We start from the raw sequence: 27,168 nt of genomic DNA on the forward strand, positions 1-27,168 counted from the left end.
AACAAATAAAATCACCTCTCACCTGGCAAGTGTTTTACAAGGCTTAATATAAGAGAAAAGTGGTATCAGGGGAGTTTGGTATTACAGTGTATAAATTACATATCTTTCTGCCTCTCTGTTATCTCTCATCCATGACCCATTTCCCACCTCTCCGCTCTCCTGTCGCTGATGAATGATTTATCTGGGGCTGTGCTTGTTGTGTGAGCCTGGCAGGCAGAGGCGGAGCCGTCCCATCCTCTACACAGGGTAAGCCTGGCAGCCAGAGAGGAGACCACACTTGTGCTGCTGTGTGGCTCTGACACTGAGCTGCAATGTGAGAGCTGTATCCCAGAGAGAGCGAGAGAGAGAGACGATTGTCACAAGTGCCTCGGATGTACATCCCTCTATGGAACCTGTGTCTAACACTCACTTGGACCGACAGCAGCAGTGAATGGGTGAGTACATCAACCTAGAGATGTGCACTGCAGGCTGCGTGAGCTGATCAATGCAAGGTCAAGTCTTGGATAACCCTGGGTGTAAGGTGCAAGGAGCTGGGGCAGTAAGCACTGGCCGTACAGCAGGGCACCTAGCAGTTACAGAACTGGTGTCGCCTTTATGGGCACCTCTGGGATAAAGCTGCATCAGTGTAGTTCACATTTCCTGAACTTTATCAACATGTGTCCAGTTGATATAAGGTAAAAGGTACACAGGTAATTTAGGGACTTGGGCAATAGACACCTTTAGCAATGCATGCAATACCAGGGCTACAAGGAAATATATGTGGAAAAGCAGTATGTATGTATGTATATATGGTGAGTGGCTAGAGTAATTGTAGTGGGAATACTGCCCAGGACACGTGAATTACACCTTAGTGCAGAGGTATTTAGGGGTAGTAGGCAATTTGGAGCTATTGTGGCAGGCAGGACATTTCGGCATTTGCAGGTCCACAACAGCTGGAGGGTTGCAGATTGCTTCAGTCTGGTGTGTAGTGACAATCCGTGCTTACTGTGTCACATAACTTATTAATGTGTAGCATGTATCCAGTTATGGTGCATACACACGGTCAGATCTGTCAGATGAACGATTTTTGACTGCATTAAAATGAATGGAATCGTCCAAGTCTGACTGCAAACACATCAGATGTCAGATATCGTTATCTGACAATCGGGAACGCGCATCGTTCATCGTTCAGACATGTCAGATATGTCAGATTTTCCTTCAGATATGAATGATTGGAAAAAAAATTTAAATTATCGTTCAGATCTGAAGAAAAATCTGACCGTGTGTAGGCACCATTACACAAGCTGCATGCTTTGAATGGAACTGACAACACCCTCATTTTTTTGTGTCCCTGTCATAATATTTTCCCTCTGTGTACCCTACTGTGCCATATCCTGTCACTAGATAAACCTCAATCCATAGTAATGCCGGCTTTATGCAATTTACCCATCATAGATCCTAAACACTAGACACTGGGTAAGGCAGGACACTGACAGACTGCTTCATGCTATGTAGGGCAGGCAATATAGCTAAAGCTGTAATATTATAACAGGAATTGTTGTAGTTATAATAATAGACTAATAACAGTGTAAACTGTGATAGTCTACCTGTTTTGTAATTCAACTCAATTCCAGGCTATATACAGAAAGTAACTAACGTAAAATCTATGAAATCTGTATTATGCAACGCAAGGGATGTCCTGCTATATAACACGGGATGTAATTATGTGACCGGCGGCCGTAACACACATGGCACAAGTGTATGAAATGGTACTCACGTGGCACATGTGTATGATATGCTACTCATGTGACACAGGTGCATTGAATAGTACTCACATGGCACAGGTGTATGGCATGGCACTTGCATGATACAGGTGTATGACAAAGTACTCATATGGCCCAGGCATATAATATGGTACCGGATGCAGTGCAGGAAGTACATCGGGTATGCGTTGTTCAAAAGCGACGTGCACAGTTCATAGTTCAGACTTGGCAGGGAGATTGGCACTGCCACTGTTTGGTTAGGCATCTGTTAATTGATCAATGTAGAAATAAGGTTATTAATTATCCTGCTCATTATCCCCACTCAGTAGCAGTGTGACTGATGAAACAGATGGAAAACACGGGTACACCATACATGAATGTCTTACACCTGCAGCACCGTATAGGGGACACAGACGGGCGATTCTGGGTGACAATAGGAAAAAGGACCTGTATTATACACGGCACAAGTGAGGAACTGATAGCAGCCTGAGAGCGGAGCATCAGGTAACGAGGGACCACTACAGACCATCTGATATTCCTGCCAGCCCATCCCCTGCAATACTGCAGCTGAGACAGGGACAAGTCAGGAAAAGCAATATTCAGAATAGAGTCATTCCATGCCAAATCGTGGGTCAGGGTCATTCCATGCCAAATCGTGGGTCAGGGTCATTCCATGCCAAATCGTGGGTCAGGGTCATTCCATGCCAAATCGTGGGTCAGGGTCATTCCATGCCAAATCGTGGGTCAGGGTCATTCCAAATCGTGGGTCAGGGTCATTCCATGCCAAATCGTGGGTCAGGGTCATTCCATGCCAAATCGTGGGTCAGGGTCATTCCATGCCAAATCGTGGGTCAGGGTCATTCCATGCCAAATCGTGGGTCAGGGTCATTCCATGCCAAATCGTGGGTCAGGGTCATTCCAAATCGTGGGTCAGGGTCATCCCATGCCAAATCGTGGGTCAGGGTCATTCCATGCCAAATCGTGGGTCAGGGTCATTCCATGCCAAATCATGGGTCAGGGTCATTCCATGCCAAATCGTGGGTCAGGGTCATTCCATGCCAAATCGTGGATCAGGGCAGGTTTGCCTACCTTCCCGATTTGGCCGGGAGCCTCCTGGGTTTTCGGGTGCCGCTCCCAGCCTCCCGGAAGGGCCGGCAAGACTCCCGACATTCCCCAACCCTCCCGACCTCCCCCCAGAATCCACTAGAAATCCCCACAACAGGGGGGGCGGGGGGCGGTGACGCGATTCGCGCTGAATCGTGTCATCGTGGCCCCGCCCCGATTCACAGTGCCGAAAATAACGCCATTGTGAAGACTATGACGTGATCGCGCGGCTCCGCCCCCGTGTCACATCTGGCCGGACACGCCCCCCCGCCGTTAGCCGACAATCAGCTCCCTCCCGGAAGGAGGGAGCTGATTTTCGGCAAGTATGAGTCAGGGTCATTCCATGCCAAATTGTGGGTCAGGGTCATTCCATGCCAAATCATCACAAAAAAAATAACTTTTCAACCCGACCATCTCAGATTTTCGCAAAATTTGGTTGGATGGTAGACGGCATAAAGTAACTTTCATACATTAAGTAGAAAACCACTGATGACCATCCCTAGAACACAGAGAGAAACACTGCAAGACAAGTCTGAACCGCATTCGGTATGGGATCCAGGCTTCCGCATGACCGGCAGCCCGATTCCCGGATGCGGCAGCCCGACAAAAGAGCAGAGCCCGGCAGCGGAAGCCCGACAGCGCTGGAAAGCCCTATCGTCCCTAAGGTAAGTATAAACTAACCTAACCAACCCCCCTAACCCTAACCATCCTTAGGGGTACCTAACCCTAACCTCCCCTCTCTAAGTGCCTAACCCCTTCCCCGCTGCCTAACCCTAAGTCCCCCCCGGGGGTGCCTAACCCTAACCCTCACTCCCCCTAGCCTAACCCTAACTCCCCCCCGGGTGCCCTAAATCTAACCGCCCCCCCGCGGCTGTCCGCTCGTGGCACCTGGCATCCCTTCGATCGGGATGCCGGGCACCTCTCTCCCGGTGTCGGGAAAATGACAGGCGCCTGTCATTTAACCCTAGGCGGGATTGAGGATTCGGGAAGCCGGTGGTCGGGATTGCGGCCGCCGGCTTCTTAAACGTATCCCGTCTGAACCTGCCAGTTGCATGGTTAGTGTAAAGGCCCCCGTACACAGTGCGATTCACAGTTGGTAAGTTGAGTTGTACGATTGCCTTTGAAATTCTTCCCTTGAAATTTTTCATAAGATGTGGTCAAATGGTGTACGATTGATCGTTACGATCATAGGATAAGACGCATAGAAGTGTGTCACATCGTACACGATCGGTTGAGATCTCTCCGCAAAACCATCTGATCTGTGATCCAACTAGACGACAGCGGGGACGCGCATCGGGGTCGCAGAACACACAAAATACAACTATTTTCACACGATTGGTCTGTCCAACCTGTCGTAACTGGCCATATCGTGTAAAAAATCGTATCGTCTATGGGCACCTTAAGAAGGGTTGAACTGCTGTACTTAATATTTTGTTTACTCCTGTTTCCAAAGATTTCCCAAAATGAAACGTATACCAAAGAGAGATTGTATTTAAGTGTATAACATACTTTATGTACAGAAAAATTAAACATACAATTTAAGATATTCAAGGTCAAAGCTCACATCATGTGACCTTGAAATGTAAAAGTCAATATTTAAATATAAAACAATTTTTTATGAAAACTTTGGTCCCTTAAGCTTCAAAACAAGACCAACATGAAAAGTTCTACCACACTTATTATTTGTTGACCTTGCAAGCATAAATTTAAAAATTTTTGTCGTGAATACTGTGTATCAGTGAGGGCTAAAATATTACATATGAAAGTGACTTTATGCCGTCTATCATCCTACCAAATTTCATGAAAATCTGAGACGGTCGGGTTGGAAGCTGCGATGGTTTGGCATGTAATGACCCAACATAATGTGAGTGCAATAACCAGTACCAGACTATGGGCCTGATACAGCAAGGATCACAATTGCAAGCTGCACGCAGGCTATAGATACAGTATGTGATGTATGCACGCAGGCTATAGATACAGTATATGATGTATGCACGCAGGCTATAGATACAGTATGTGATGTATGCACGCAGGCTATAGATACAGTATGTGATGTATGCATGAAGGCTATAGATACAGTATATGATGTATGCACGTAGGCTATAGATACAGTATATGATGTATGCACGCAGGCTATAGATACAGTATATAATATATGCACGCAGGCTATAGATACAGTATATGATGTATGCACGCAGGCTATAGATACAGTATATGATGTATGCACGCAGGCTATAGATACAGTATGTGATGTATGCACGCAGGCTATAGATACAGTATGTGATGTATGCACGCAGGCTATAGATACTGTATATAATATATGCACGCAGGCTATAGATACAGTATATGATGTATGCACGCAGGCTATAGATACAGTATATGATATATGCACGCAGGCTATAGATACAGTATATGTATTGTTTGCTCTGGTGGCAGGCAGGGCGACGGAGCTACAGAAGGCACTTCTGTTCGCGTCTAAGGCGCGCTCGCACCCAAAAAAGGGAGCGTGAAAATTGAAAAGGGGGCGTGTCTATAAGACGCGTCACCCTTTTCATCTCTCTTGGGGGCGTGCCCGGCCCTTACGGACATGCCGGGCAGCCCCAAAGCGCTGCTGACAGGGAGAATAGATGCCGGCGCATGCGCCCGGCGTCTATTCACCAGCGGTGACCGCACATTTTCCCACCTGCAGGTGAAGACGGCACCCGCAGGCTGTGAGGGCAGGGTGCTTTTTGCCCTCACAGTACAGAAGGAGGGCAGGGAGTGCAGAAGGAGGGCAGGCCGTCGCGCCCTGCTAAAACAGCCTAGCGGGAACGCTATATATGATGTATGCACGCAGACAGGTTTGCAATTACGTCCTTGCAATAATGAAAATGCGGCAGGAGGTGTGTGACACCCTCTGCTTCATTTGCATTCCCAGCACTGCGAAGGAGGTCGCAGGCTGGGCTCACCATCGCGACCATCGGTGGTCGATGGTCGCGATTGTGGATGGCGCCGGACCTCCGGCCAGCCAGCCTCGGCTTACTCAGGCTGGCTGGCTTGCGAGCCCAGGACTCTGCGTGGATTGATGCAAATCCTGGGCTTGCCACTCTTGGAAAATGGGGCGGACACGCCCCCACCGTTTCCGGGAGCGGCGGCTGCGCCCATACCTCCCCTTAATGCCTCTGCCTGTCAATCAGGCAGAGGCATTGAAGGGTCTGCGTGCGACTACGCAGGACCCATTCTGCACACTCGCACAATGAGTCCTGCACACGCACAGAATCCCGATAATCGCGAATCTGTGATCTGCTGAATCAGGCCCTATTTACTAAGCCTTCGCGAGCTATAAAGTGGAGAGAGATAAAGGGGTCTATGCACTAAGCCTTGAAGAGAGAAAGTAAATGGAGATAAAGTACCAACCAATCAGCTCCTAACTGTCACTTTACAGGCTGTGTTTGAAAAATGACAGTTAGAAGCTAATTGGTTGGCACTATATCCATCCACTTTATCTCTCTCCAAGGCTTAGTACATAGGGGGCGATTCTAGGCTGTGTTCGCTCGCAGCTGGACGATTTTCGCTAACTGCATCACAGTGCGCGAACCAGTCACTGCGATCGGGGAAACGATCGCACACCAGCCTTAATTTGCTCTCTAGTTTGAGTGACAGAATGTGCCATTTGTGGGTGGTGACAGGGGTTGGTCTTTGAAAACGGGGGAGTGGATGTGCGAACACAGGCGTGCCTGTGCATTCTAACGGCGTTTAATAGGCGTGCATAATTAGCACGGCAGCGTCTTTGCACACGTCACCTGGTTGTATCTCACACTGCAGTGATCGAAGTGCATGCGGTGGGGTAGGGTCGACCTCAAGGGCTGACGTGTGCTGCGAAGGGAAGGGGGCGTCTTTAGACTGGCGTGCATACGATCTGCCGTCACTCGCTAAGACATAGTGGGCGTCCTCTTGCCTGGCCATGCGATCGCTTCCTATGCATATATTAGCAACTGAGCGGCTGAGTGCGTGCGGGTCTGAATCGGACCCATAGACCCCTAATTAGGTGTCTTACTGGAAAGGTGACTTATTACTAGGGATTCCACTGTACCATTTTCTAAAGACCGTCACACTTGTTGCTACTGAAAATATTGCAGCTAAATGTCAGTGTATGAGCCCTAATGAGTATTAAAGATGTACATGTGATCCCACCCCAGGTGACTGCAGTCCTCTCTTATCCGAAGTGTCCCACAAATGTCACATGTGCTGTAATAACATCAGAAGACGTGACTCCCGTGTATGGAGCAGGAAATGACACATCCTCTAGGCCTCCCACCATCAGTACTGAGAACCTGCCATTATTGTTTTACTGCTTTCTACATTCAAAGGGCTTTGGGGCTGATTCTGAATCAGTTGGATCTCTGTGCACGGACGCAATGGCGAGTTTTAGTGCAGATGCGAATTTTCACATGTTTGCGTATGTCCGTCCTGTTCTGAGTGAAACCGATCTCTGCCAGATGTGTGATTTCGTGGAATGGGCTGACAGTGGACGGCAACACGCAAGCGATCTGTCTCGTTGGGGTATCACGGGTCACGCGCACGGCGAGGGAGACGGCTGTTGCTGACGGACCTCTTGCACCTAACACAGAGCTGATGCAAGTAGTGCCAATACTAATGATGGCGGACGGCACTAGTATAAGGTATTAGATTAGGCTTACGTGGCTGCCCGAATATACAGCCGCTTTGCGTGCAACTTATAATGAGCCCCTTTATTTTCAGCACTTGAGGTCCATAGAGTGTGCTATCAATAATATGAAAGACATTTTATATAGCGGACTCCATATACTGAACTGTACTGAATATAGCGCCCTTATGAAGAATATATAAGAGGAAATCATCCCCCCACCGTAACCTTCCCACCACTCCGCACCTAGCTGAGGGCCTGCTTCAGAGCCGCTCGCGAGCGCTGAGCGCTCGCAAGCGGGTCGATGGTGCCCAAGTGCGCATGCGCACGACGGAGGCGGCTCCGTCGTGCGCATGCGCGAGACCCGAATAACGACGGCCAAGCCGTCGTTAAGGGTCTCGCACCAAAGGGGGCGTGCTGTCGATGGTGATTGACAGCACGCCCCCTTTGGTGGGCGTGCCGGGGGCGTGGCTGCCCAGACGGAGGCGTTCCCATGGGAACGCCTACCGTCTGGGTCCGGCCCCACTGACATCACTAGTGATGTCAGTGGGAGTGCTTTTGGCTCTGATAGAGCCAAAAGCACTCCTGGGCTTGCGGCAGCGAGACCCTACCGCAGGGTCTTGTCGCAAGCCCGATGGTCGCGATGGTCTTGACCATCACGACCATCATTTTGGCAGGTCGCTATAGCTGTGGGTGGTCACCCACAGCTATGCGAGCGGCCAGGAGGAGCAGAAAAAAAGGAGCAGGGACGGCCCTGATTCAGAGCGAGCGCTCTGTCAGAGCGTCCGGCTCTGAATCAGGGCCTGAGCTCCCTGCACACACATATACACATAGGGCCTGAGTCAGAGACGGACGCTCTGAAACAGTGCTCACTCTGAATCAGGGCATTTTGTTTTGTTTTTGGAGCGGCCTCCTGGCGCTCGCATAGCTGTGTATGACCACCCACAGCTATAGCGAGCGGCCAGGTTGATGGTCGCGATGGTCTTGACCATCGAGCTTGCGATGAGACCCTTGTGGTAGGGTCTCATGGCCGCAAGCCCCAGAGAGCTTCTGGCTCTAACAGAGCATGCCCAGTGGCCAAACATTGACCCGGTTGCGAGCGCTCAGCGCTTGCGACCGGGTCTGAATCAGGCCCATGGCACCCAGAATCTGTGGCTGCAATTGCGGGAGGCCCCGGAAGCCAAATTTCTGCTGCCCATACACACCCAATTCATAAAGGGAGATCCAGCCACCATCTGTATAACTCAGAATCGCCCAGAGATAAGAAAATAGTTGCAAATTCATTTCTGCGCACGCGCAGTTTGTTACGAATAGTTATTTGCGGCCACATATGGAACTGTGGGCCTGATTCAGACCCGCTCGCAAGCGGGTCGATGGTAGGGCATTGCGCAGCGCGTGCGCGAGCCCCGGAGCAAGTGAGAAATTCACTCGCTCTGGGGCTCGCTACAAACGGGGCGGCTGTTGATGTTGATCGACAGCTCGCCCCGTTTTGAAGGCGGGGAGGGGGGGTGGCTGGAGAAATGGAGGCGTTCCTGAAGGAACTCCTGCCGTTTGTGGGCATCCCTACTGACATCACACGTGATGTCAATAGTGAGCTTCCGGCTCTATTACAGCCGGAAGCTCACTGGGGCTTGCGACAGACGAGACCCTACCACAAGGGTCTCGCCGCAAGCCCGATGGTCGCGAATATCACCTGGCCGCTCGCAAAAGCTGTGGGTGGTCAACCACAGCTTAGCGAGCGTCCAGGAGGCCGTTTTTTTTTTTTTTTAAAAGTGGCCGCCCTGATTCAAAGCGAGCGCTCGCTTTTTGCGAGCGGCTCGGAATCAAGCCCTGTGTTCAAAGCAAAAACAGGCCCAGGGTGTTTTTAATGTACAGTATGCCAGAGATCTCTTTATTTATAAAGTTATATACGTACTGTCTGACGTCACCGAGTAATGGGAGAGACTGCAATGTGAACAGCTTTGTTCAGAACTGGTAAAGGCCCAGCTACAACTTGCTATACTGTTAACTCTGCCACTAGGGGGCTCTGTTCTCTTTTGATCCACGGATGACACTTGTACATAGGCACATTGAGCTGCATTATCATATTGATGATACATCAGTGTTGGCCAAGATAATGAAGAATTCAGGGGCCAGGGAAAGTGCACATGAATTGATATAATTAAAAATGACTCGTGAAGTCAGCACTAGCAGTCATTTTACATAGGTACACAAGCTGCCTGGCATCTGGGATTTGTAGTACCCAGTAATGTATGGACCAATGTACGGTTGCTGTTTTTTGCTACTCAGTGAAAAAATTGCATTAGGTTAACATGGATTTTAGTGGGAGAAATCACGGCTTTTAGTTTGCGCCTCCAGAGTTGGTGATAATTTTTACATTAAATAGGGACTTTTAAAAAGTTAAGGAGTCTATTTACTAAGCAGTGTTAGGAGACAGAGTGAAAAGTGATAAGATGCCAGCCAATCAGCTCCCAACTGTCATTTTTCAAACACAGCCTGTGAGATGGCAGGTGGGAGCTGATTGGCTGGCACCTTATCACAGACTTATCACTTTGTCTCCCAACACTGCTTAGTAAATAGACCCCTATGTTTTTAAAGTTCATCAAATAGTAACATACGGCCAGTATATGCAATTCATTTCTTATGTCATTTTCTCTGAAATGCTGAAAACAGGTGTAATTATGTGGGACATGTATGTAGAGGTGTAATGATGTGGCACATGTATGTAGAGGTGTAATGATGTGGAGCATGAAGGTAGAGGTGTAATGATGTGGAGCATGTATGTATTGGTGTAATGATGTGGCACATGTATGTAGAGGTGTAATGATGTGGCACATGTATGTAGAGGTGTAATGATGTGGCACATGTATGTAGAGGTGTAATGATGTGGAGCATGAAGGTAGAGGTGTAATGATGTGGAGCATGTATGTATTGGTGTAATGATGTGGCACATGTATGTAGAGGTGTAATGATGTGGAGCATGTATGTAGAGGTGTAATGATGTGGCACATGTATGTAGAGGTGTAATGATGTGGGACATGTATGTAGAGGTGTAATGATATGGGGAAGGTATGTAGAGGTGTAATGATGTGGAGCATGTATGTAGAGGTGTAATGATGTGGGACATGTATGTAGAGGTGTAATGATGTGGGACATGTATGTAGAGGTGTAATGATATGGGGAAGGTATGTAGAGGTGTAATGCTGTGGTACAAGTATGTAGCGGTGTAATGATGTGGGACATGTACCACATCATTACACCCTACAAATATGTCCCACATCATTACACCGTTACATACTTGTACCAGAGTATTACACTTCTACATACTTGTACCACAGCATTACACTGTCCTTATGGCCACTGGCAGCTTTCTACCAAAGCTGGCCTTGAAGCTACTGCCAGCCTCCTACACTGTCCTTATGGCCACTTGCTACCTTATTTTCACTTGTTTTGGGTTCCGGATGATCTTCCCACCAGGGGTGCCGGGGACAGGGGGCTGTTAGAGGAGCCCACTTCACTGTACTTATGGCCACTGATAGCCTCCTACCTAGGCTGACCTTGTAGCTATTGGCAGCCTCCTACGCTGCCCTTGTGGCCACTGACTGCCTTCTACACTGTCCTTCTGGCCACTGATAACCTCCTACACTGCCCTTATGCCCACTGACAGCCTTCTAACCTGTCCTTATAGCCACTGATAACCTCCTACAATGCCCTTATGGCCACTGACAGCCTTCTAAGCTGTCCTTCTGGCCAGTGACAGCCACCAACACTGTCCTTATAGCCACTAAAAGCCTTCCACGCTGTCCTTATAGCCCCTAAAAGCCTTCTACACTGTCCTTATAGCCACTAAAAGCCTTCCACACTGTCCTTATAGCCACTAAAAGCCTTCTACACTGTCCTTATAGCCACTAAAAGCCTTCTACACTGTCCTTATAGCCACTAAAAGCCTTCTACACTGTCCTTATAGCCACTAAAAGGCTTCTACACTGTCCTTATAGCCACTAAAAGCCTTCCACACTGTCCTTATAGCCACTAAAAGCGTTCTACACTGTCCTTATAGCCACTAAAAGCCTTCCAAGCTGTCCTTATAGCCACTAAAAGCCTTCTACACTGTCCTTATAGCCACTAAAAGCCTTCCACACTGTCCTTATAGCCACTAAAAGCCTTCCACACTGTCCTTATAGCCACTAAAAGCCTTCCACACTGTCCTTATAGCCACTAAAAGCCTTCTACACTGTCCTTATAGCCCCTAAAAGCCTTCCACGCTGTCCTTATAGCCCCTAAAAGCCTTCTACACTGTCCTTATAGCCACTAAAAGCCTTCCACACTGTCCTTATAGCCACTAAAAGCGTTCTACACTGTCCTTATAGCCCCTAAAAGCCTTCTACACTGTCCTTATAGCCACTAAAAGCCTTCTACACTGTCCTTATAGCCACTAAAAGCCTTCCACACTGTCCTTATAGCCACTAAAAGCCTTCCACACTGTCCTTATAGCCACTAAAAGCCTTCTACACTGTCCTTATAGCCCCTAAAAGCCTTCCACGCTGTCCTTATAGCCCCTAAAAGCCTTCCACGCTGTCCTTATAGCCCCTAAAAGCCTTCTACACTGTCCTTATAGCCACTAAAAGCCTTCCACACTGTCCTTATAGCCACTAAAAGCCTTCTACACTGTCCTTACGGCCACTAAAAGCCTTCCACACTGTCCTTATAGCCACTAAAAGCCTTCCACACTGTCCTTATAGCCACTAAAAGCGTTCTACACTGTCCTTATAGCCCCTAAAAGCCTTCTACACTGTCCTTATAGCCACTAAAAGCCTTCTACACTGTCCTTATAGCCACTAAAAGCCTTCCACACTGTCCTTATAGCCACTAAAAGCCTTCCACACTGTCCTTATAGCCACTAAAAGCCTTCTACACTGTCCTTATAGCCCCTAAAAGCCTTCCACGCTGTCCTTATAGCCCCTAAAAGCCTTCTACACTGTCCTTATAGCCACTAAAAGCCTTCCACACTGTCCTTATAGCCACTAAAAGCCTTCTACACTGTCCTTACGGCCACTAAAAGCCTTCCACACTGTCCTTATAGCCACTAAAAGCCTTCCACACTGTCCTTATAGCCACTAAAAGCCTTCCACACTGTCCTTATGGCCACTTCCACACTGTCCTTATAGCCACTAAAAGCCTTCCACACTGTCCTTACAGCCACTAAAAGCCTTCCACACTGTCCTTATGGCCACTAAAAGCCTTCCACACTGTCCTTACGGCCACTAAAAGCCTTCCACACTGTCCTTACGGCCACTAAAAGCCTTCCACACTGTCCTTACGGCCACTAAAAGCCTTCCACACTGTCCTTATAGCCACTAAAAGCCTTCCACACTGTCCTTATAGCCACTAAAAGCCTTCCACACTGTCCTTATAGCCACTAAAAGCCTTCCACACTGTCCTTAAGGCCACTAAAAGCCTTCCACACTGTCCTTACGGCCACTAAAAGCCTTCCACACTGTCCTTACGGCCACTAAAAGCCTTCCACACTGTCCTTACGGCCACTAAAAGCCTTCCACACTGTCCTTACGGCCACTAAAAGCCTTCCACACTGTCCTTATGGCCACTAAAAGCCTTCCACACTGTCCTTATAGCCACTAAAAGCCTTCCACACTGTCCTTATAGCCACTAAAAGCCTTCCACACTGTCCTTATGGCCACTTCCACACTGTCCTTATAGCCACTAAAAGCCTTCCACACTGTCCTTATAGCCACTAAAAGCCTTCTACACTGTCCTTACGGCCACTTGCTATCTTATTTTCACTTGTTTTAGGTTCAGGATGATCTCCCCACAATGGGTGCTGGTGGAGGGGGCTGTTGGTGGAGCCAAATGGGGACCGCAGACCAGTTGCTGAGAGGGACCTCTTTGTGCTGCAGCCTATTTATATATATATATATATATATATATATATATTATATATATTTGGTGCTGTGAAGTAGGTGTAGTCATGCCTCCCAGATTTCGATACCCATTCCCCGTGGATGTGTCAGTGGTATGGCTCCACAAGCTTCCATGCCCCTCACGCTGCACTATAGAGTTAACGTGCGATACCCACAACTTGACGATTCTAATTGAACTGCGGGAGCTGGGGTTTTTTTGGCAAAAATCTCATGTGATATGCGCATATTATTAACAGGCTACTTTACAATACCGAACTCATGGCTGATTGAGTCTGCCCCGTAGTGTGCGCTTATGGGACATCTAGCATAAAAGGTAGCTATAAGCTACAGCATTTAAACCTACTATTTAATTCTTTTTCCATTCAATGACAGTCAAGCACTGGCTGCAGCTTTGTAAAGATGATATTTAAACGGGCACAGGGGCCGGCGCTGGGCTATACACTTCCATTGTTCTACATAAATCATTCTAATATCATTTAAAATAAGTGATTTAGTGGCATGATGTCCCAAACACGTTTCCCTGACAGTCTGTAAATAAATGCCCCTAATAGCGCTGTGAGCCTTAATAGCATTATTATTAGGTAAGTTATTAGCACAATCGTGTTGTATTCGTACTCATTAACATACAACACCTCATTTTATTTGGTTCCAGCACTTTTATAAAATAAGTTTAATTCAGTGCACCCTATGCATGGCCTATATGCAGAATGGAGTTATATATCAATATCAACTCCAAGATCAGGACTTATTATCCACATTCACGCCTCACACACCACCGTCAGTTTCAAAGCAGCCATTTTGCAAATGGAACCAATATCCGTGGTCAGTTATGTCACTGTCCCCCACTGACTTTGCTCTGTCAGTGATGTCACAGGTTCCTAGATAGGATCACAAAATGGCCGCCTTCACTGACACGTTATGAGACCAGCAATTGACAGTTCGTGCCGGATGAGCTTTTTCGGCCATTCTGTATTTAATGTTACTTTGAAAAGCAAAATTATGCAAATAAATCCGAAGTAGTTCTGTAAATCTGAAGGCAATTGCAGAGCAGGTCGGTGATCCATCACTCATGACAAAGAAAACTGCATGGAGCAATGCAATGACAGGTTATACACATAACTAGAGACCCTTCCTGCACGCTGTAATGTCATCTGGCCTAATACAGTATATGCCCTGAATTAGAATGATTGTCATCTAGGACATGCTTTGTATTCAGGTCAGGATGGACGCGTACAGAAAACGGACACATTTTAGTTGGACTACAATAAAAGCACTGGGTATGGTATGCAGGAGGAGAGGGCATAGAAAAATCCCATGCAGCTGCACAAAATAATCTCTCTCTCTTTAAAGGATCCCTAAATCTGACTATGGTAAATCTTTACTGTATATAGCCTGGCCATATGCTTTGTTCTTACCATGCCTTGTTCAATAAGATTTCCCATCCCGAGGACCCAAGGCCAAATGCTAGGAGCCAGCTATATTCAGCAGTGAAGACTGTAGCACGTGTTAATAAAAAAAAATAGCGGGCATTATGCAAAATATATATTAGAGAAACCCAAATGACCCACACAGCCTACCCTCCAGATTATACCAGTGACCCTGCATGTCAGTCTGTGCCCCCACGATGTACAGGTGTTATGCTAGAGCTTCATCTGTATCTGTGTCAGGGAATCACCATGCCACTCTGTGCCATGGCAGAATACCAGCACCAGAGATTACACATACCAGCCTGTGCCCCCCAAGAAATACCAACATATTTACTCTTCCTGTATGTACTGTAGACCAGTGCCCTCACAGATCTTCAGTACCCCATATCATCCAGTGCTCCCAGTGTATACCAGCCAGTGCTCCCAATATTATACCAGCTAGGGAGCCACATATCAGTCAGTGCTCCCAGTGTATACCAGCCAGGGAGCGCCATATCATCCAGTGTATACCAGCCAGTACTCCCAATATTATACCAACTAGAGAGCCACATCTCATCCAGTGCTCCCAGTGTATACCAGCCAGTACTCCCAATATTATACCAGCTAGGGAGCCCCATATCATCCAGTGCTCCCAGTGTATACCAGCCAGTGCTCCCAGTATTATACCAGCCAGTACTCCCAATATTATACCAGTTACGGAGCCCCATATAATCCAGTGCTTCCCAGTGTATACCAGCCAGTGCTCCCAGTGTATACCAGCCAGGGAGTCCCATATCCAGTGCTCCCAGTGTATACCAGCCAGTGCTCACAATGTATACCAGCCAGTGCTCACAATATCATACCAGCTAGGGAGCCCCATATCATCCAGTGCTCCCAGTGTATACCAGCCAATGCTCCCAGTATTATACCAGCCAAGGAGCCCCATACCAGCCAGTGCTCCCAATAGTATACCAGCTAGGGAGCCACATATCAGTCAGTGGTCCCAGTGTATACCAGCCAATGCTCCCAGTATTATACCAGCCAAGGAGCCCCATATCATCCAGTGCTCACAGTGTATACCAGCCAGTGCTCCCAATATTATACCAGCTAGGGAGCCACATATCATCCAGTGTTCCCAGTGTATACCAGCCAATGCTCCCAGTATTACACCAGCTAGGGAGCCCCATATCAGTCAGTGCTCCCAGTGTATACCAGCCAGTGCTCCCAGTATTATACCAGCCAAGAAGCCCCATATCATCCAGTGATCCCAGTGTATACCAGCCAGTGCTCCCAATATTATACCAGCTAGGAAGCCACATATCATCCAGTGCTCACAGTGTATACCAGCCAGTGCTCCCAGTGTACACCAGCCAGGAAGACCCATATCTCATCCAGTGCTCACATTGTATATCAGCCAGTGCTCCCAGTATTATACTAGCCGAAGAGCCCCATATTATCCAGTGCTCCCAGTGTATACCAGCCAGTGCTCCCAATATTATACCAGCTAGGGAGCCCCATATCATCCAGTGCTCCCAGTATTATACCAGCCAAGGAGCCCCATATCAGTCAGTGCTCCCAGTATGATACCAGCCAGGGAGACCCATATCATCCAGTGCTCACAGTGTATACCGGCCACTGCTTCCAGTGTATACCAGCTAGGGAGCCACATATCAATCAGTGCTCCCAGTGTATACCAGCCAGGGAGACCCATATCTCATCCAGTGCTCACAGTGTATATCAGCCAGTGCTCCCAGTATTATACTAGCCGAGGAGCCCCATATCATCCAGTGCTCCCAGTGTATACCAGCCATTGCTCCCAATATTATACCAGCTAGGGAGCCACATATCTCCAGTGCTCCCAGTGTATACCAGCCAGTGCTCCCAGTATTATACCAGCTAGGGAGCCACATATCAATCAGTGCTCCCAGTGTATACCAGCCAGTGCTCCCAGTATTATACCAGCTAGGGAGCCACATATCAGTCAGTGCTCCCAGTGTATACCAGCCAAGGAGCCCCATATCAATCAGTGCTCCCAGTGTATACCAGTCAGTGCTCCCAATATTATACCAGCTAGGGAGCCCCATAACATCCAGTGCTCCCAGTATTATACCAGCCAGGGAGCCCCATATCAGTCAGTGCTCCCAGTGTATACCAGCCAGGGAGACCCATATCATCCAGTACTCACAGTGTTATACCAGCCAATGCTCCCAGTATTATACCAGCCAAGGATCCCCATATCAGTCAGTGCTCCCAGTGTATACCAACCAGGTAGACCCATATCATCCAGTACTCACAGTGTATACCAGCCAGTGCTCCCAGTATTATACCAGCCAAGGAGCCCCATATCAGTCAGTGCTCCCAGTGTATACCAGCCAGAGAGACCCATATCTCATGCAGTGCTCACAGTGTATACCAGCCAGTGCTCCCAGTATTATACCAGCCACGGAGCCCCATATCATCCAGTGCTCCCAGTGTATACCAGCCAGTGCTCCCAATATTATACCTGCTAGGGAGCCCCATATCATCCAGTGCTCCCAGTATTATACCAGCCAAGGAGCCCCATATCAGTCAGTGCTCCCAGTATTATACCAGCCAAGGAGCCCCATATCAGTCAGTGCTCCCAGTGTATACCAGCCAGGGAGACCCATATCAGTCAGTGCTCCCAGTTTATACCAGCCAGTGCTCCCAATATTATACCAGCCAGGGAGCCCCATATCATCCAGTGCTCCCAGTATTATACCAGCTAGGGAGCCAGATATCATCCAGTGCTCACAGTGTATACCAGCCAATGCTCTCAGTATTATACCAGCCAAGGAGCCCCATATCAGTCAGTGCTCCCAGTGTATACCAGCCAGAGAGACCCATATCTCATCCAGTGCTCACAGTGTATACCAGCCAGTGCTCCCAGTGTATACCAGCTAGGGAGCCACATATCATCCAGTGCTCACAGTGTATACCAGCCAGTGCTCCCAATATTATACCTGCCAAGGAGCCCCATATCAGTCAGTACTCTCAGTGTATACCAGCCAATGCTCCCAGTATTATACCAGCCAAGGAACCCCATATCAGTCAGTACTCTCAGTGTATACTTGCCAGTGCTCCCAATATTACACCAGCTAGGGAGCCACATATCAATCAGTGCTGCCAGTGTATACCAGCCAATGCTCCCAGTATTATACCAGCTAGGGAGCCACATAGCAGTCAGTGCTCCCAGTATTGTACCAGCCAAGGAGCCCCATATTAGTCAGTGCTCCCAGTGTATACTTGCCAGGGAGACCCATATTTTATCCAGTGCTCACAGTGTATACCAGCCAGTACTCCCAGTATTATTCCAGCCAAGGAGCCCCATATCATCCAGTGCTCCCAGTGTATACCAGCTAGTGCTCCCAATATTATACCAGCTAAGGAGCCCCATACCAGCCAGTGCTCCCAGTGTATACCAGCCAGGGAGACCCATATCATCCAGTGCTCACAGTGTATACCAGCCAATGCTCCCAGTATTATACCAGCTAGGGAGCCACATATCAGTCAGTGCTCCCAGTGTATACCAGCCATGGAGCCCCATATCAGTCAGTGCTCTCAGTGGTTACCAACCAGTGCTGTTCCCTAAGCTTCCTTTGCTTTTGGAGGGTTACTAAAACCTTTGCCATAATAAGAACCTAAAATTGTTGGTTTAAAACAGATAACGTCTGACACGGTGGACTCCCCAGAGCCGGTCCTTTGAATCTTGCAGATCTCCAGACAGGAAAGTGCTATACACCCTGTAGCAGGGAGCATAGGCGTATCTATGGAATCGGTATGAAATACCGCCGGCCGCGGTTCGATTCCCGGCAGCGGCAGCCTGACACTGGAACAGATCCCGGCAGCGGCAGCCCGACAGCGCTGGAAATCCCATTCGTCGTAAGGTAAGTAATGACTAACCTAACCAAACCCCCCTAACCCTAACCCTCCTTAGGGGTGCCTAACCCTAAACTCCCCCTGTAAGTGCCTAACCCTAATCCCCCCTGTAAGTGCCCAACCCTAACCCCCCCCCTTCCCCGGTGCCTAAATCTAAGTCCCCCGGGGGGGTGCCTAACCCTGAGTCCCCCCCGGAAGCCCTAAACCTAACCCTCCCCCCCCCGCGGCTGTCCGCTCGCGGCATCCCTTCAATCGGGATGCCGGGCGCCAATCTCCTGGCATCGGAGAAATGAGCGGCGTATACATCTAGACGCCGGGCATTTCACCCTCGTCAAGATATGACAGTCGGGAAGCCGGCTGTCGGTATAATGTCAGCCGGCTTCCCGATTGCATCCCGTATCTATAATGGGAGCAGAGTGTGCGTTGCACACGGGCCCCTGGATCCAAGGGGACCCACACTGCGCACCCTGCACCCATTTATTCAATACTTACCTCTCCGGAGTCCCACGCCAGCATTAGCAGCACTGTACAAATCACAGGCCAAATGGCACAGCGGTCATTTCCCCTGCATTTGGCGCATTCGTAGTAGGGAAATCGCTGGGTAAGTGGCTGTCGCGCCATTTCCCCAGTGACCTGCGCATGTGCAGTAGACTCTGGCACAGTGCTAGAGTCTACTAGTACCCAGAGTATACTGCTGCACTCAGTGCGCTGCCGGCCACTGGGTAGAGAGAATAGGGCCCCGGGCGGAGACTGCGCATTGGCCCCCTCCTCTCTTAATATGCCCCTGACAGGGAGTGTATGTAGGCGATGCTTACTTGTAGGAGAATAGGGATTAGAATTGCAAAACAGACCTTAATGCTCTATAACTCCTAAGTGTCCTCAACTGGGACAGTCCTGAACTGAGGGCTCTGTCCTGTTATCCTGATCAGGACTTCATTGTCCTGAGACTGGAGGTCAGGGAGTTATGTCCTATTCACCGGTTCCCTGCACAGCAGATGATCGGGGAACGTGAGCCGATGAAGGGGTGGTTGGAGGGTGGCGGACAGTGCTAAGTGGCACCGTGACGCAGCCACACCGCATGTTTTACTCATCTGTCCCTGATCGAAATAAAAATCCACTAAAGCAGTGCTCGCTTTTAACCACTTGTCGGGCGTGTCTGCATTATTTGCGGCCATGCCAGGCTGTGTGTTACCTGATATGGTCGCAAACAATCCAACAAGTCAGAAACGCCCACTGGGCCGCTGCAGGAAAATTATTTCCAGCAGGCGCCAATGACAGAGGGACCTCTCGGCCCCCTCTACATCCCTGCACCCTCTCCCAGTGATTGCAGTGCTGCTGATCGGGCAGCCCGGCGGTACGATGCAGAGAGGAGCAGCCACTGGGGAATTGTAAAGTTGTGACTGTCTGATGATGGATAAACCAGGTATATCAGCAGTCGATATTTAAAATTACAAAAAAAAAAAATTATATTAAAATGTTGTGTTTAAAAAAAAACGTTTTTAATAAAATTGTGTTGGATAAGTTTTAAATAGATGTTCTTGACCTAATTCAGTCATTAAAAACCCCAAAAATTGCTGAGCGTTTTTTTTTCCAAGAAAATATTAGCCAGCTAAGTGGTTAAAAGCACCCAGCACAAGGGCATCAGTGCCCAGTGTGCAGTGTTTACACAGACAGAGATTTGGCTACTGCCCAGTTCCTGCCTCTGGTGCTGGACAAGAGGGGAAGTTATCATGGTCACCAGGGTTCGTTTTCCAGTCCCCGTGGTGACCGGGATGTGTTCAGTAATGAACTACTATATACTGTACACTGATTTCACTTTTCTCAGCCGTGTTGTAGATGGCAATTAGAATCAGGTTGTCTGCTCTTGGCCATAGCCTCTAAATTGCATGCACAGTTATACACGCACCAGTTTTGATGCTCCCGGTCGTTAAGGGCCGCACTTTTATTTAAAGAATCTTGTATCCCTGTAATACTGTACACAAATTAGTACTAATCTATCTATCTAATGTCTTTCACAAACCCCAGTCTGCCTCTGTATAAAGCATAAACAGTAAACTGCAGATATAATAATGAATCCGTATGACACAAGTGAGTACATGCCTAGTAAAGTGATTTCTCAGTTCAGCTGCCAGGCTCCCTGCTGGAGCAGTTACACATCTATGCATCCGTATCCTAATCCTCTGCATTGTCCTCTCCTCATGCACCAGCACATAGAGGAGAATAAGGGACTGAGACGTTGGATATTTACATATAAATGTAGATCCCAGACTCCGGGACATCCCGCTGTTCATAATAAGGATATTACACTCCGGTGCACTCCTGCCCTGCGGAAGCAAGTGAGGTTGCTTGTAATGTCCTGATACTTTCTGCAGGGGGCGTATTACTCCTGGTGGCACATTGCCAGTACTCTGCATGTTGCTGGAGGTGCACTGCATAATGTCAGGTATATGAAGCTCTCCAGGCTAAGCCACCCATGACCATAGGAGATATTAATAGGTGGCTTACATGCATATGCTCCAGATGGAGGCAGAAATATCCCAGTTTGATTTATTGTTGCTATCCCAGGTACTTCGTCTATGAAACATAACGCCGTTAATTGTCAGGACTGACCTTCTTTCCAAGCGAATAAATTGCCAAAAGTGTACCGGTATAAGGAATTGTAAGCATCTATTCTAATTATAACGCTAGACCTAAAAACATGATTATGTAATACAGAGATTGTACACATCGGGTAATAAATGATATTTTCCTGCATTGCGTAATGTTAATGGATTCTATTTTACAACTGCTTTTTTTATCACTACAATAAGAAAGAGGCTCTGCAATAAACAATCTCAGCTGAGGCCTGTAGGAAATCCAACATGGCAGCTCCCAACACCACTAATAAGTAACCGCATTTGTACAGAGCAATGAAACATATATAGGTGCCCACGTCACCTGTGCCGGTAGCCTCTGGTCACGAGAAGGCAGCGCCATCATCTGGCCAGGATGTAACTGAGGGACTTCATGATCATATATTCTTAAGGAAATGGATCCAAATAAACAGGGGAGGTAAATGACAAGGACTGTTGTTGTCGTTGTCATAAAAATGGCGTGCATAATTATAATACAGCGTCATAGTACACGTCACCTGGCTTGTTTTTACACTGAAGTGCTCGCAGTGCTTGCGCCAGGGTATGGTCAACCTCAAGCGCTGCGATAGTATCCGATGTTACCCGATGTACCGATGGTTGCATACACTTCCTGAACATGATGTGCACAAGTGGGCGTCTTAAGACAGGCTGGTGGGTGTCTGCATCGCTAATGCATTGCTGTGTGGTAGCACTGCCTACGTAATTTGCATACACATCGTGCGAGCGGCTCTGAATCAGGCCCACTGACCCTATGAGTGCCACCAAAAACATCATCGCGTGCCAACTTGTGTCACCAGCGCCAAGGGTTGCCTATGCCTGCTGGCACAACAAAAGTATCTAGTCAACTCAGCGCAAATTTTTTTACCATTGCATTTAGGTACAAAATTTGCGCTGAGTTGACCAGGGGGGCTCCGCACTGCACACACTGCACCCATATTTTTTTTAAACTTACCTGTCCGAGGTCCCGCGTCGGGTGTAACTGCTGCTCAGAACACCGGAAAAATGTCCGCCAAGCCCATTTTCCTGTGTACTGCACATGCGCAGTAGACTCCGGGCACACTCTAGTGCCCGGAGTCTTCTAATGCTCCGGTGGCTGGCCAGCCGTGTCAGCCGGCTGGCAGCCACCAGGGAGAGAGGAGGGGGCCCCGCATGAGGAGTGCACACGGGCCCCCTCCTCTCTTAAAACGCCCCTGACAGAAACACTTTAAAAGATATCTATGAACAACAGAAAACAATAGAATGATGCATTTTTATTTATTACCAGTTGTTTTAAAATAAAACTGCACTGCAGTGACTTTCTATCTGACTTCCATCTGATATTATACTTACACGATATAGGGCCTGATTCAGACCCACTCGCGAGCGGCTGTCCGCTCGCAAGTGGGTCGATGTTATGGACTGAGCATGCGCACGACGGAGCGAGCTCCGTCGTGCGCATGCGCCAGACGCGACGAGCGAAGGAAAGTCCTTCGCTCGTTGTGTCCGATCAAAGGGGGCGTGCTGTCAATGTTGATTGACAGCACGCCCCCTTTGGTAGGCGTGCCGGGGGCGTGCCTCCCTGACGGGGGCGTTCCCACGGGAACGCCTCCCATCAAAAGCCGGCCCACTGACATCACTAGTGATGTCAGTGGGAGTGATTTTGGCTCTGATAGAGCCAAAATCACTCCGGAGCTTGCGGTTGAAAACCTCAACCGCAGGCTCCGGCTCGCAATTTCGATGGTCGCGATGGTCACGACCATCGCGGCCATCAAAATGCACGCTCGTATAGCCTGTGGGTGGTGACCCACAGCTATACGAGCGTCCAGGAGGACGCTCCATTTTCATGGAGCCCGGCCCTCATTCAGAGCGTGCGCTCTGCTCAGAGCGTACGGCTCTGAATGAGGGCCATAGATCCCTATTGCCTCTTGTAAAGAAATACAAACGCCATCGTCCCCTTCTGGCCTGCCCTCAATGCCTACAGTATCTGTTTGTAAGCAGGAAGCATGGTGTTCCATCAGTACAGATATAAATGATACAACTTTCAGGCTGAGTGACACACTAAGATCATCACATGCATTATGGAGAGATAATGCTCTGTAACTGTATCATGGCGAAGGGCTTACAGTAGTTTCACTGTGATTACAATAAATCCTTGCAGTCGTCACACAAGCGCACAATTGATTCTCCGCAGGGAACCATCATTTAGGCATAATTGGTTTTATTAAAATGGTAGCGCCCCCATATTATTCCCTTACTCTGTATAAATGCCACTGGCAAAGGGACGCTCAATAGGTCAATTATAAATGACGAGAGTTTCCACTTTAATTATAATATAAAGAAGAAGCTAGTAACTGATGCTAGTAAGATCGATTATATTTTAGCTGCTGTAAATGGTTTCCGTATAAATGGGTAATTCTGATGTCATCTGTGATTCTGATGTCATCACTTCCTCACTAAACCACTAAACCGGTAGATTATTGTGCAAATTGCTTAGTTTTTCTCGTATGGTAACCTAATTATAAAGTGGTAGCATGTTCTGCTATAGTACACAGTTGAGAGATAAAAGCAAATATTGTTTACAGTACAATATAAAGGTGACACAAACGGAATAAGGTCTCAGCAGAGCTTACAATCTACTGTAATAGTGCCCTTGCTCCAGACAACACGAATAGTCACACAAAGCAAATGTTCTCTTCTAAATAAGTGATAAATCCATAATGCATAACCTTCATATAGGATTTTCAGATGCTCGGGGAGATTTAGTGTTGATTAACTAACTTACTTTTACCGTTCCTCCTGCAGCTCCTCCAGCTGGGTCCATGTCGGAACACGATGACTTTGCAGGCTTAGCTGGCCCCTGGAACTCATCCGACCTCAGCCTCTTTAATCCAGCCAGTGTGGTGGTACCGGTTATTTTCTCTCTCATCTTCCTGCTGGGCACGGTGGGGAACAGCCTGGTCCTAGCCGTGCTTCTAAGGAGTGGGCAGCGGACACACAACACCACCAACCTCTTCATCCTCAACCTCAGCGTAGCAGATGTCTCCTTCATCATCTTCTGCGTCCCATTCCAGGCCACCATCTACTCCTTGGAAGACTGGGTCTTCGGAGCCTTCATGTGCAAAGCTGTCCACTTTTTCATCTACCTGACCATGTACGCCAGCAGTTTCACCCTGGCAGCAGTGTCTGTGGACAGGTGTGTTTAGAATCCACCAACTCAAGCTCTGTAGAATTTAAATTGGAAGTCTAAGGACCCATCAGAGGATGTTTTTGTAACTGTTAGAGAAGGAATTGGAGTGGAAACGTCTGAAAGGGTTATGAAATTAAGGGGAGTGGGAGGTCAGTTCTAGAAATACCTAGTAATGGAAGATACATGTTTGTCCCACAGCATAAAAACCTCAGTATAATAAAGTGAAATAAATCAGAAGGTAATCTGGCTTGTTGCAATAAGAAGACCATGCAACAATCACAACAGAATAGAGAACTAAACAAATGTTTTTTTGTCTCCGTTGCAGATATCTTGCTATCCGTTATCCATTGCGCTCCCGGGAGCTCAGGACTCCGTGCAACGCAGTCGCCACCATGGCCATAATATGGGGCCTCTCTGTGGTCTTTGCCGGACCATATTTAAGCTATTACGATCTCATGGACTTTGAGACCAGCCACATTTGCATGCCAGGTTGGAAAGAGAGGACTCGCAAAATTATGGATACCGGCACCTTCATTGTAGGGTATGTCATTCCTGTGCTTATAGTGAGTCTGTCTTATACCAGGACCATTAAATATCTGTGGACCGCTGTTGATCCTCTGGAAGACATGTCAGAGTCCAAGAAAGCTAAGAGAAAGGTGACCAAGATGATCATTATTGTGACCGTCCTCTTCTGCCTGTGCTGGCTTCCTCACCATGTCGTAGTTATGTGCTACCTTTATGGCGACTTTCCATTTAACCAAGCCACGTATGCCTTCCGGCTGCTTTCTCACTGCATGGCTTATGCCAACTCTTGCCTAAACCCCATTGTTTATGCTTTAGTGTCCAAACACTTCCGTAAAGGCTTCCAGAAAGTATTCAGCTGCCTCTTGAGGAAGAAGGGTCGGAACAAGGTACACGTGGTTAATGCAGCCAACGCTGAACCGGGGTTTGATGCTGCCTCCACAGAAGTCTCCCACATAAATGAAGGCCACGGAAAGAGGAATGTACGGCAGACAGTCGGGAATCATTCGGACTCCTCCAGACCACTGGGCACTCCATAGGCTGTGCAAGGATAAGAGACTCAAAGAAAAATGTGGATACTCACTTTTAAAGCACCTTCTCTGGAGCAAAATTAGTGTCCAGACCGTATGAAGGGGGACCAGTAACAGGTGTGTAAGATGACTATTCTCGATGAGCCAAGATTAACAGGGATGGAGAAACATCTCCACCATAAAATACCTAGCTGTAAATTATTACCATCAGAAACATTGTGAAGTACAATTGCCCGAGCAACACTCCACCAATAAAATGGTTCTACTCTATGAGCTGGGAAGACATTTTGTTACAAATATGGTCAAAGCCATAGTTGTCCCTCGCTAACGTTGGTGACGTGTTTAAAGCTTATTTCATGGAACATTTACATGCATATGAAAAGTTTTACCTCACAGAGGATTAAAAAGTAGGAAACATTTTGCAGCTCAGAAATTTGGCAATTAAAGTGCACGTCGTCCGCACACACAGAGGAGGCGGCCATCTTGTGCAATGGATATATACTCATTGGAATGAAGCCTGTGAAGTCATTAGGAACTAATTACATCACTGGGCCATAAGGCAACTTCCCAAGCCTCACCCATTTAAAACAAGGCACGGTCCCACGGAAATCCGATCTGTGGACGGTATAAATGTGCCTCAGCGATGTGACTGCTTTCTCTTGTGGTAGCCCCGCAAATGATCTGACTCCACAGTATGAAGGCAAGAGGGACACTTAAGTCACAAGACAGATTAAGGTTACAATGTTAAAGTCTTTACACTCACACTATCGCAGTTAGCCAGTTCCGTACATCCACGACAAACCACAGCCTGCTTCAGCCAGATAATGGGCTTCATTCAGCAAGCAAAGCAGTTGCTAATACGCACGCAATCGGACGATTGTTGTGTACCGCGCATGTGGTAGGGGGGGGGCTTCGATGATGAATAGACCCCTAAGTGCAATGATACAGCTTGTCATTGTGTAACTAAAGAATCTTATAATCTGCAGAATAAGCACTGCAATTTCTTATATTATACGCTAGCAGCGGTGGCCTTAAAGAGGTTGTCCAGCTGAGTGCCACAAGTGGCCAAAATGTGTAAATAAGTCATGTCTCACATATTACACCGCAACCAAAGTGCCAAAAGCGATATCACACCAAAAAGTAATTTATTACAGATCACAAAAATAATACATAGAAGAGATAATCATTCTACAATGGTTACTGTTGTTAACATAGAAACAAAAGAACATAACTTGATGATACAAATGATTAAGAAATTTTTATATATACATATATATATATATATATATATATATATATATACACACACATACACAGTAAATAAATTATATATATAAATATATTTATTGTGTGTGTGTGTATATATATATATATACACACACACACATATATATACACACACACAGTATACTGTATATATATATACACACACACATACATACACAGTAAATAAATTATATATATATAAATATAATATTTATTTATTGTGTGTGTGTATATATATATATATATATATATATATATATATATATAGACAAATTAATTTCTATTCCACCCATTGCTATGACAACCTGTTACTTTACT

The 27,168-nt window shown here is 47.5% G+C and overlaps 1 protein-coding gene across 1 annotated transcript; it reads left to right on the plus strand.

The window, feature by feature from the left end:
• Positions 1–256: 256 nt before the first annotated feature.
• On the plus strand, positions 257–26,817 carry LOC148535036 (galanin receptor 2b-like). The gene is made up of 3 exons (XM_088464919.1): positions 257–434; positions 24,148–24,538; positions 24,858–26,817. The coding sequence occupies exons 1-3, from the start codon at positions 431–433 to the stop codon at positions 25,591–25,593; spliced, it is 1,131 nt and encodes a 376-aa protein (XP_088321045.1). The 5' UTR covers positions 257–430; the 3' UTR covers positions 25,594–26,817.
• The last annotated feature ends 351 nt before the right edge of the window (positions 26,818–27,168 follow it).

Source organism: Taudactylus pleione, unplaced genomic scaffold (assembly GCF_031769625.1).
Source record: "Taudactylus pleione unplaced genomic scaffold, aTauple2 ptg000061l, whole genome shotgun sequence".
Lineage (NCBI taxonomy): Eukaryota > Metazoa > Chordata > Amphibia > Anura > Myobatrachidae > Taudactylus > Taudactylus pleione.